The 12,716-nt window shown below is 37.1% G+C and overlaps 1 protein-coding gene across 11 annotated transcripts in view; it reads left to right on the forward strand.

Annotated features, from left to right (window-relative positions):
* Nucleotides 1–1,479: 1,479 nt before the first annotated feature.
* LOC132187924 (agamous-like MADS-box protein FUL-L) overlaps nt 1,480–12,716 on the forward strand; it is an 82,808-nt gene continuing 71,571 nt past the window's right edge. For 3 of the 11 annotated variants that reach the window (XM_059602377.2, XM_059602374.2, XM_059602369.2), the window contains exon 1: nt 1,484–1,797. In XM_059602377.2, coding sequence (XP_059458360.1) covers nt 1,613–1,797 — 185 coding nt within the window. In that variant the 5' untranslated portion in view covers nt 1,484–1,612. Of the gene's footprint in view, nt 1,798–12,716 lie in introns of all 11 variants that reach the window. The other 8 variants (XM_059602361.2, XM_059602356.2, XM_088513552.1 and 5 more) reach the window with 6 other exon arrangements.

A 12,716-nucleotide genomic window follows, 5' to 3' on the forward strand; every position in this document is an offset into this window, starting at 1 on the left:
ACCTCTTGAACTTTTAATTTGATGGAATTCATCTTCCGCTACTAATTTTTGGATGTTAAAAGTGATAAAATGACCTTTATACTCCTTAAACTTTTTAAAAATTTTAAATTTACCATTATTTTCACATTGAATTTTTTTTAAAAAAAAATTGGAGAGTAATTTGGTCCTTTTAGTAGTTTCTATTAGGGTTTAACAGCAAAAATTGATGGGAGGATTAATTGCATCAAATTAAAAGTTTTTAAAATTTAGAGGGGGTCTTCTCAAAATGCATGATAATTCAAGGGTGCTAAGTGAAATTATCCAATATATATATATATATATATATATATATATATATATATATATTTGCACCTAAAATCAGCTCATAATTAGACACCTTTTTATTATTTGAATATAATATGAAGACACAAGCATACATCGATGAATTATTTATAATTTTATAGGAAATAGAAGATGTTCAATGTAATTGGCATCTGCCCTCAATTTCTTATAAATTATTTCCAAAATATGAGAAAATCAATGATGGTTGCTTCTCTATTTAAAGTTAAACCGAAATGATTTATTTTATGGTTTATATTAAATTCAGTAGTGTATATGTTAGCACGTTATTTAAACACTATGTACACCGTAAAATACAACAAGATAAAATATTAACCACAAAATAGACTCTCCAATCACAAAAATGGTTGCTCAATATATGTAGCACACATCTAAAACAATGTCTCACAAAACTTAAGGCTAGCACGCCTCTAAGATTATCCTTCTCAAATTATCCTACTCGAGAATTTGACCACCTCAATGTCGCTTATCTTAATTAAGGATAAAATTTTCTTTTCTCCAATCTAATATATTAAACTGATATTTGTTTTTAGAGCATATGATTATAATGTACATTTGTAATAAAACATATTCTAAGAACAAATATCAATTTAATAAACTAAATTGAAAAAAAAAAAAATCTTCTAGCCTAATTTAATTTAATGAAGCTTTATACCAAAATCAAAAACTAATAGTTTTATTTATTTATTCAAAAGGGTAGGCCGGAAGATGCTAAAACTACTGCGCTCGAAGTTTCTTTAAAAGGACAGAACACTTTATAGGGGAGACAAGTATCTAAGAAGGCCCATAAAAAATGTCTGGGCCAAGAGAGAGACAAATGAAATTATGAAACGGCCGGGTCTAGTGGGGAACAATCAAATTATTGATGACGTAAGCATCCACGATATAGCTCTACGGCCTGGAAATCATTCTGTACGGGCCTTCACTGTTATCGTTTAAATAGACCGCGACGGGACTTAGTATAGTAAGCCTATGACGAAACCTAGGACCCAGGGTTTGCGACACGTGTCCATAAGATCTGACACGCAGCTAATTTTTTCATCCTGATCATGGACGCGCAAAAGGGATGATTGCCACGTGGAAGAGTATAGTCCTCGCGATAAAGATGCTGCGATTTCTATTTTCGAAACTATCTATCTAAAATATCTAAATACTTAAAAGAGGCCCAAAAAAATAAACAAAGACGTTAAGAAGAAAAATCGTGGACTCTATTCGAATCGATCCGATCCTCACCGGAGAAGATCCGAGGGTTAGGGTTTTGGAGGGAGAGAAAATGGGGAGGGGGAAGGTGCAGCTGAAGCGAATCGAGGACAAGATCAGCCGGCAAGTGACGTTCTCGAAGCGGAAGGGCGGGTTGATGAAGAAGGCTAACGAGCTCGCTGTGCTCTGCGACGTGGAGGTGGCGCTCCTGATCTTCTCCGACCGAGGAAGGCTCTACGAGTTCTGTAGTACAGAGAGGTTGGCCTTTCTTGAACTTTTTGCACACACTCTTTTTCACAAAGTTTCCAATTTCTTTTCTTTCTCTCGGCTCGCGCGAAGTCCTCACTTCTTCGCTCTCCATCCATGTCGTTTCCCTCTGTGCTCCATCTCTGCTTTCTGCACGGTCACATGTCCATGTCCATGTCCTAGCTTAGGTTTGAGTCAGATACAAAGGAGAATATCTTAAATATCTTAAATATCTGAAATATCTTATTTTTTACTTTTTTAGAGAAATATCTTAAATATCTTTCTCCAAGATATTTTTTTGCTCCTTATATTCTTCCAAACTAGTTGACGGAGCAAATCAATTCTGGTTGGCGGTGGGTCTAATCGCGCATGGTCTTCTTCGGTCATGTGCCACTGTTTGACACCATGCGCTCACTAAAATATCGGTTTCTTGGAGCTGGGTTTCGGTGTCAGATGCGCAGGGAAGCCTCTGCATTCTTCATATGGAATCAATTCCAGCAATATGCTTATCCTCCACTTGGAAATTATCTTCGTTTGAAGAAGGCCTTGGAATATATACATTTTGTTAATTGTAATTGCTCTTGGACCGCCCAACAGTTTTTGGGGCTTTTGCTGTGAATATGCTAGTGTATCTGTTACTGTGGTTTGCATTTAGCCTAGTGTAATTTATGCAACTCTATTGATTTTAGTATGAATTGCTCTTCTTCTTCTTCTTCTTTTTATTTTAACTGTAATTGGCATGGTATGGTTCTTGAAGCTGAAAATGGTATGTCAAGTGTGTGATTATAAATTTAAAATGTCTACCAACGGTTTCAAATGATGAGAGGATGAGGTCGTTAAATAAAAGATTGTTAATTTAGGTAAGTTGCAACGAATTATCCAAATTTCTACGACTTTCCACGTATGCAAGGGGGTTCTTGTGATTGAGGTGTTGTCTTTCTTTGTGGTAGAGTGCGCTCGCATATTTTAGGTTTCAGGCTTGGGATTTTTGTATTGGATTGTATGTCTCTGTGAAGTGCATTTGTCTAGGGCAGAGAACCACCTCTTACGGGCGGATTTCAGCTTTACCTGGACCTTGTCCTTGTATTACTCTCTCAATGGGGGGCAGTTTTGGTATCCACCTGAGGCTTGAATCCGCCCGTATCCGCCCTAAGGGCGGGTAATTTTGGCTATTCCATCCGATTAAGCAAAAAAAAATCAGACAATAGCGCACATATAATCTATACAAGAAAATGAAGAGGCTCTCGAATGATAAAAAAACCAAAAGGGGGATAGAAAAAAAAAAACTCTTTTTACTTATTATATTATTATATAAAATAGACAATTGTATAATATTAATTTGGCGGGCGGATATATCCACCCTTGCTATCCGCTGCCCATTACCCTTACGGGTGGGTAGATTCTGGCAGGCAGGTCGGTTCAACTGTTCTCCCAACTTTTCATTTTGGATGTGGGGACTTTGTTAACTCATGACCCAATTTTGGCGCCTTGGTGTGTGTTTTGAAATTCTAGTTTGGACGTATCCTTCTCATTTAGTTCGAGGCCCAATAGAGTAACTACCTATGATAGGAGGCTTTTGTTATCATAAATTAAAACTTAGCTGCTTCTATTAGGGGATGGTAATAGGTTAATAGGGATTGAGATTTAGGTATTACATAGGATATGGTACCTAGTAGCTTTAATTTAGTTTGTTCATTTTAGATGAATGGCTTGAACCACTTTTAGTTTAGATGAACAAACGATTGGCCACAAGGGTGGTTTGGCTACCCCCTATTTGGTCTTTGGGGGTGGTCCGACCACCCCTAAATGGTCTTTGAGGTGACCGAACCATTCTAGTAGCTAAAGGGAGTGATTTGACCACTCCCAACTTGATCTTTAGGGTGGTCGAACCACATCTAGTGACTTGTGGTTGCCAAACTATCCTCTTTGGCCACATGCATCCATAAGGGTGGCCGGTTATCCCTTTGTCTATACAGCGAGAGAGGAAAGCCATTGATGGTGGTGGTAGACTGACAGTGACGGTGTAGTTATGGTGGTCATGGTGAAAGTAGAGTTGGCAGCTGAAAAATGAGAGAAAATTTTGAGTTATAATTTGTATTGATGATGTGGCATGGAATGACTCAGATTAGAGCTATTGCACAATATTGCGTGAGATCTCAATCCGGTGAATAGGTTTGTTATGCCATTCACTTGACAGAATAATTGCAAGAGTATAGTTGCTAAGAGAAGTTATAGTTTGAGAAATTATCTTCTAAGCTTGTCATAGTTAGATAGCGTTGATAACACCCTCTACATAAAAAGGCAACATAAATTGATATTGTCATTTTGATTAGTGTTGTTAAAAGCGCCGGACAGATTCTAGTGGAGGCCTTATGGAGCTAACACAAATAAATATAAAAATAAGAGGAAAAACTAAATTGGCTAAAAACTACGCAGAATTTCAATCCTGATATTAAATTTAGGCCAAATAATTAAGGGCATTTTGGATTGCTGTTCTGAGAGCTTTTTGCTGGAATCCCCGGTGACGAAAGAACCATATAATTAAATTGTGAAATAATGCTGGTATTGTAGAGTATAAGAACTTTCAAATATGTCAATCTCACTAACATTTGATGTTAAAGCCAATGATAATGTAGGGCTTGTGCATCGTTTGGGTTTCTTGCTTGTTGAGAGCCTCTTGTGTATATTGCTTGTGTATTTAGGGGCGCCTTACGCTTTTTAATGAATAACTTTCATTACTTATATATATATATAAAAAAAAAAAGCCAATGATAATGTGCTTCTAGTGGATGATAGTAGTTCCTTTGTAATTGGAGCGTCCCTTCCCCAGTTGGAATGGGAAGAAGGTGCATGGCATGGCATGGATAAAGTCCATATAGACTTGAGCTTCTTTTGGTTGAGTCTTGACCTAGCAGGTAATATAATAGTCATTGAAAAGACTCCTAAAAGAAAAAAATTAAGATAAATATTAAACAAAAAGTTTGATTTCCCCACTCCCCTGCAAGGGCACCAACACCTTCTTTAACACACACACACTATATTACCCCCACCATCATCTTTGTCCTCCCCTGGATATCCACCATCATCTTGATCTTCCTGTAGACATGTTCCTGGGATGCATAACGAACATTTAAACAATATCCAAAAGGACTAATAATAATTGAGATTCTCTGTAATCGATTATATAACTTAGATCGTCCTAGTATATGCTTAATCTAGGACTTAGCATATGTCCATAAAATGCTTTAACAAATTCAATTTGGGATGTCACAATCTTACATAAATTCCTTAAATCCTCATCGAAGCCTGTGTTTTGATGTAATGTCTGAACCATTGAATGTTATTAAGTTGGCTTTCATACCATTTGTGGAAGTCTATAAGGTCTAAGGTTTGAATTCTCTTGGGTTTAAACAATTTCTTGGGATCAGTCCGCCGGCAAAGCCGGAGTATTACCAGATCCATGTAGAAGGGGCGCTTTACACCGGTCCGAAGTGTACCTAACAGGGGTGGGTACATTAAGTGGGTCTGCCTTGAAGGGATTCCTTGTTATCAAAAAGAAAAAGAAAAGGACAATGGTTGCATACTTCCTATTTAGTTGGAGTGCCTTACACTTTTAATGATACCTCGATTATTTATTTAAAAAAAGAAAGACAATTGGATACCAGAAAATGTGATATTAGGTTATGCCGTTGCAATGCAAAGCCTCATCTATAAATAGATTTGGCTATTAATTTGAATCTAGGAAAATATGGGGTTTGAACTCGAGATTTGTTGAAAGAATTAATATAAGGTGAGATTTAAATGGTGACATGAGAAAGGATGGTAAGAGAATATTGAGGTGGGCATAAGAAAGAAATGACTCAAAAAGTTGGAATACTAGGTCTTGCAATTGCAATGGTATATGAAAGGCTGAAAATTTTATAATTTAATTTCTAATTAAAAAAAGTTATTTCTTAAAAGGACCTAATTCGTTATATATTAGCAATAATAGTGTTGGGGGATAAGAAAAAGTCATAATATTAAACAACCTCGTCTTTAAATAGGTTTGCTTTGTCTTGATTTTAGAGTAGAAAGAACAAATTTTTGAAGATTTGGAAATAAACATGATTACCGTCTTTGCACCATATTGACAGGAGCTAAGCATTATAGTGTCATTCATTTGAGTGGGCGGGCCTTACAATTGAACCACATGATTTCTCTCCTTTAACTTGGAATAACATATGAAGGATATAGATGAGAGGTTAACTAGAAAACATAGTAAATTACCTATGAGCAAGGTTGTAGAGTCGGGTTCTTCCAAGTTAAGAAAAATGTTTAGTGTTTTGAAAAGTGTTTTAGTGCTTGAAAGGCGGAACCTCGCTTTCAAAGGTATTTTTCACTTGCATTCAAAAACTGAGCATGTGTTTTCAAAACATTCTTATATGAAGGTGGAGAAGTTTTTGAGAAGTGTTTTGTGTTTTATTTTCTAAAATGTGTTTAGTGTTTTGAGAAGTGTTTTCAAAAACGAAAACTGAAAAGTGTTTTTTTGTGGGAGCTACATGTAAAACTTTGTTTGAAAAGTTTTTTTATTGTTTAAATAGCGAAATCACTTTCAGAAAGGTATTACCAAACATTGTGATACTTGAGGACTAGGAATAGATGATGAAACTTCAATCGGGAAAAACTTATGTTTAAGGGCAAGGAATGTACATGAAATTTGGATAAAGTGGACAAATCAATATTGGAGGATAAGGATTGATGATGGTTCTTGAAAGAGGACTAGTCAAAGTCACTATTGGAGCTTCCTAAAATCACTTAAATAGTCGAGTCTTACCAACTAAGGAACTAATATGGAACTTAACACTATGTAACACATTCACAATCCACTCATCTAATGTGACCCTCACTTAAATTTTTGGTGTCTTTGTCAGGGCTCATGTTACATCATAGTACCCCAATGCTACATGATGTATTGATGTTACTAGGTTGTGTTAGAATTAGCAAAAAATGCAAGAAAATATTAACAAAAAAGCAGCAACAAGAATCAAGACTCAATTTTACGTGATTTGACAAGATTGCATACATCCACAAGTGTTGAAAAACAAATGTTTCTCTTTGGAAAATACAATGAACCTATCTCCTTTTTTCTTATGGAACTTCAAACTACCGATAGGATACAATATGCGCATATAAGCCTATTGCATGAGTAGGGGTCTATATTGAATGCGTATACAATATGCCTATTGCATGAGTAGGGGTATATAAGCCTATTGCATGCATATACAATATGCATCTTATTCTGAATTTATAGACTTATGCACTTCTTTATCTACGGAGTAGGGGTCTCTTGTATACTCCCTGTGTACATGGGTTGCACCCCTCTGCGCATTGCTTGAATATACATTATTTATATATAAAAAAAAGAAGCCTATTGCATGAGCTTTATTTATAAGCAAAAATAATCCTCTCATAAGGAAATTGGGATTCATGAAGAGAGAAAGAATAGGTCTCATAATCTTAAGAGGATACATGATCCTACCAAAGTTTTATTTTTTATTTTTATGACGAGAAAGCTCTCTAAGGCAAAGTCACTTCGTGTACCCACTTCTGTTGAATAGACTTCGGAACCGTGCAAATCGCTCCCTCTACACGAATCGGGTAATAATCCAGCTTCGCTGGTGGGCTAGCCCTAAGAAATTGTTTGCACCCAAAGGGATTCGAACCTTAAACCTAATGAAAATGCTATCAAGACCAATGCCCTTACCACTTTAGCCAACCTCTTGGGTAATCCTACCAAAAGGTTTTTTTTTTTTTTTTGATAAGTAATGTAATCATATTAGGGGTTTTGGGTTTTTTGGGCTGGGTCATCTTGGATTGTGTTTTGGGTTTTGAGGGCTGATGTTGGGTTATTGTGGCTTTTGTTTTGGGTTCTCTTTTAGGGTTTTCTGTTTGGCTGGGGCTTCTTGGGTTGTGTTTTGGGTTTTTAGGGCTGGTGTTGGGTTATTGTGGGCTTTTGTTTTGGGTTCTCTTTTAGGGTTTTCTGTTTGGCTGGGGCTTCTTGTTGGGTTTTTTGGGTTGGGTCATCTTGGGCTGTGTTTTCGGGCTTGTGTTAGGCTACCTATGTATACTTTCTTGTGTACTTAGAGGCGCTTTGCGCTTTTTTTGGATATATACAACACTGCGTATCAAAAAAAAGTAATGTAATCATATCAAAGAGCGTAGAGGGGCGCAAGCACAACCATAATACACATAAAATATACAAGAGAACGCCTAAGAAAAAGAAGAAAAAAGAACAAGAAAATCATTAAAAGTATTCACTAAGGGAGCTTAAAACGTAGCAGTCCAAGAAAAAAAAAGGGAAGAAAAGAAAAAAGACTTGAGCTCCTCCAACGTCCTTTCTTGGTTCTTGAGAGTTCTAACTAATAGATTAAGAAGGGTTGTGAAGAAGATTATCTCAAAGCCTTAGAATGCTTTTGTAATGGGTAGGCAAATTCTGGATTCAATTCTCATAGCTAGTGAATGTTTGGATCGTCGAAACAAGTGTGGCAAACAAGGGGTGCTTTGCAAATTGGATATTGAGAAGGCCTATGATCACATCAACTGGAAGTTCTTATTGTATATGTTGAGAAGGTGCGGCTTTGGGGAGAAAAGGTGTTCTTGGATAGAGCACTGCATCTCTTCGTTGCGTTTCTCCATCTTGGTCAATGGCACTTTGTCTGGTTTCTGTAGTAGCTCTCGTGGGTTGAGGCAGGGTGATCCTTTGTCTCCTCTTCTTTTTGCAGTTGTTATGGAGGTTTTGAGTAAAATGATTACTGCTACTATCGAACATGGGTCTTCTGCTTCTCTGTGGGTTCTAGGCCCTCCAATATGGTTAATATTTCTCACTTATTGTTCGCAGATAATACTTTGGTTTTTTGTGGGGCCAACCCTGACCATCTTCACCATCTGTGTGTTTTAATTGTATGTTTGGAAGTTGTTTCTGGGTTAAAGGTTAATTTGGCCAAGTTAGTTTTGGTTCCCGTGGGTAATGTGGAAAATGTGGATGGGCTGCTGGCAACCCTTGAAGTGGGGCCAACCCTTGAAGTGTCTTGGTTTTCCGCTGGGGGCTTGTTACAAGGCTAAGTCTATTTGGGCTGGCATTGTGGAAAAGATTGAGTGTCGGTTGGCTAGTTGGAAAATGTTGTATTTGTCTAAGAGTGGTAGGGTTACCCATATTAAGAGCACTCTCTCCAACTTACTTACGTACTTCTTGTCTCTTTTCCCCATTCATGCTGGAGTGGCAAATCGTATAAAGAAGCTCCAACAAGATTTTCTATGGGGAGGGACAAGTGAAGATTTTTAATATCACCTGGTTATCTGGACCAAAGTTTGCTCTTCTATTTCTGAGGGAGGATTGTTGATTCAAAACTTGAAGTTGTTCAATACGGCCCTTTTAGGAAAGTGGTTGTTCGGTTATGTGCATGAGAGAGAGGCATGGTGGAAAGTTGTTGTAGACACTAAATTTGGTAGTGCTTGGGGCGGGTGGTATTCTATTGATCCCCCGGGACGCATGGGGTGGGGCTTGGGAAGAATATTAGGAAGGGGTGGAGGTTGTTTTGTAGCCATACCAAACTTGAGCTTGGAGATGGGTCCAAGATCAAATTTTGGGATGATGTGTGGTGCGTAAGGATGACCCTCAAGGAAGCTTTCCCGGATTTATATAACATTTCTCTTGGATGCGTCTGTTGCAGTTTATTTGGACTCCTCTAGTGGATTACTTCAATGGAATGTTAGCTTTATTCGTGCGGCTCATGATTGGGAGGTGGAGGTTTTGGCTTCCTTTTGCACTTTGTTGTATTCCTCTAGAGTGAGAAGGGAAGGGGAGTGGAAATTTTAGTATGTCCATTATGGAGCAAAAATTTTAACTTTTTAGTATGGGACAAGGTTGTGAAGGAGAGTTCTCTCTGGCCGTCACTGGAAGCAGGTTGTAACCGGAAGTAGTTGAGTTTGTTTTCTGTTAGCATTAGCGATGGGTTACTTGGGTTTCTTTTACGTGGAATCTAAATCATTTGAGATTCAGTCTGATGTGAATGGAGGCGTTCAAATGGTTGAACAAAGTAGAAGGGTCTCTAGATCAGTGATCATGGCTTGGCAGACCATGTTTTGGCTATTGATTGCATGGGATTTTCTTACTACAGGCGAGACGGTACGTGAAAATTGGAGAACGTTTCGCTTCGGTGGCTTTGCATATGTGATGCAGAGAAGAAACAATTCTTAGGGAAACTTCTTGGAGTTATCTGAATATAGAGGTAGAGGGCGAAGAAGTTTTGTGATCATTCTTGAGGGTAATGACGGGAAGGGCTAGGTGGACTGCATCATCCCAAATCACGCACATATCAAACACTCTTAATGATATGAGTAATGCTATCAAACATAGTGTTGGACGTTTGTGACTTGAACATCAAGCCAATGGATCTCACTTACTATTCTTTATGGTTTAGGAGTATGTTGGTGTTCTTTTGTCAATTTGTACAGAGTTTCAGGCTTACAAAAGCATGTTTTCGGTCCTTCTGATTTTTGCAGCAAAGAAGAGTATTGCTTAACTTCTTTTCTTTTGTTTGCGGGATCGCATAAGAGAAAACGTCTTTGTTTCTTGTCGGAGGCGCCGCAACAAGAGAAAGTTGAGTGTGAGAAAAATAGAGAGAGACCAATTGCCGCTTGTTTCCATGCAAAGAAAAGTTTGTCATTTTGTTTTCTTCTTTGGGGAAGAATCTCTTTTATGTGTCAATGAGTTTATTCACAATCGCCTTTATTTGTGGACATACCTCACATTGAGGGAACCACATAAATTCTGGTGTTCTTATGTGTAATTGCTGTGTTAATTACCTTAACTATGATCTTTTGTACAACAAGTGATATCAGAGCTAAGTTTGGTATTCAAATTGAAGATTATGGTAAATATGGCAAGCACCAAGTATGAAGTTGAGAAGTTCAATAGTAATAACAATTTCTCTCTTTATCAAAGAAAGATGAAAGATCTTTTGATTAAGCATGTAGCATACAAGGCATTATCAGGAAAGGCCAAGAAACCCCAACAGACAGACGGTTGTGAGTGGGAAGAAATGGATGCCAAAGCGGCCACTGCAACCCGTATTAATTTGTTAGATGAAGTTATTTATAATGTGATTGATGAAGAGAAGGCATAAACAATTTAGTAGAAATTAGAGTTTGTATATGGCAAAAGAATTTGATGAATAAGTTGTACGTGAAGAAGCAGTTATATGGATTACAGATGGAGGAAAATATGGATCAACTTGAGCACCTCAACAAGTTTAACATGTCGAATACATAATTGTTAAACTTTAGAGTGAAGATTGAGGAAGAAGATAAAGTGATACTTTTGTTGGCATCATTTTCCTATTCATATGATCTCCTGGTTACAACATTATTGTATGGGAAAGACTCTTTGGAGTTGGAAGAGGTGACTGAAACTCTCTTGTCACATGAGACGAGAAGAATACATGTCAATGATTAGGTTGATGGGCTTGTGGCAAGGTTTTAGCCAATGTGCAAAAAGAGTAAGTCTAAGTGGAAGAATGACGAAAGTAGGTAATCTTAAAGGATGAAGAATCATGGTCAGATGCAAAAGATGTGGAGTGTTATTATTGTCATAAGAAATGACACTATAGATGATTTTGCAGGGTGTTGAAAAAAGATTTTGAAGATGAAAAGAATCAGAAAAGTTTCGCGGACTTGGTCAATGTTGTCAATGATGAGTCCAATGACAATTAGGTTAGTGTAGATTTTCTCTCTCAGTTTCCTTAAGTACATATTCTCTCATAGACTCTTGAGTTTTGAATTCTGCTTGCTCATATTATATGTTTCCGAATATGTAGTGGTTTGACACGTTTAAATCCAATAATGTTGGTATTGTTCTAATGGGTAGTGATGCTAGGTAATCCATTGGAATATGTACCATAAAATTTAGGTAAGCCATTGTGAGGACACTTAATAATGTTAGATATATTCCAGACTTTGTACTGAGAGACTCCAGACATTTGTAAAATATTTTAGGCTTCTATGCTCGTTTTGCTTAGTTATTCTTTAACCTTGTTTATAAAGTAAATGTTATCTTCTATAGATAACATACTTGAAGAGTTCTATTAATTATGAGGGGTCCAACTGTGGTAAAGGCAAGAAGGTGTAGGGTTCCTTGTGGGTTTTTGGGTTTCGTGTCTGTTTTGGGTTGCTTTGTTGGTTTTGGGTTTTCCTTTGTTTTTCTTGCTTTTGTTCTTTTACTTGGTGTCCTTGTGTATACTTCCAGTATACTTAGGGGCGCATCACGCTTTTTTATAATATGCGCTTGATTACCTATCAAAGAAAGGTAAATGTTATCTTCTAACCTTGAAACAACTTAAAAATACATAAGAAACACCAATTTTTATTTCATGTTGTTCATCCCACAAAAATTTGAAATATCATCACCATAAAGCATATGACCAATTGATGAAGACAATTGTACTTCCACTTGAAAACATAACTACTTAGGCCTTTGCCGTAACTTGTAACTAGGTGTGATAACCCAAAATTGTAATAGTTAAGTCTCACATTGGACAAGTGGATTATAAAGGTGTGTCTATACATCGTCTCACATTGGTGGTATACTAGATGAGACTGGATTGTATTAATGACTTTAGGGTGTTTTAATTATAACTTAACTAGTACATTTCGGGTATAAAACAAATTTGAGTAGTGCTTCCTTATGACGTGACAAATGATATCAAAGCCAATCTAGTAACACCATATGGTGCTGGGGTACTACAGTGTGACGTGAACCCTAACAAAGACGTCACAAATTTGAGTGGAGATTTTGATACCCTAGATTATGACACTTAAGTCCCACATTTGAGGTATAAAACATATATGACTAGTGCTTCCCTATGATGTGACAAATGGTATTGGAGTCCAATAAC

This window comes from Corylus avellana, chromosome 2 (assembly GCF_965113065.1).
Source record: "Corylus avellana chromosome 2, dhCorAvel1.hap1.2, whole genome shotgun sequence".
NCBI classification, from domain to species: domain Eukaryota; kingdom Viridiplantae; phylum Streptophyta; class Magnoliopsida; order Fagales; family Betulaceae; genus Corylus; species Corylus avellana.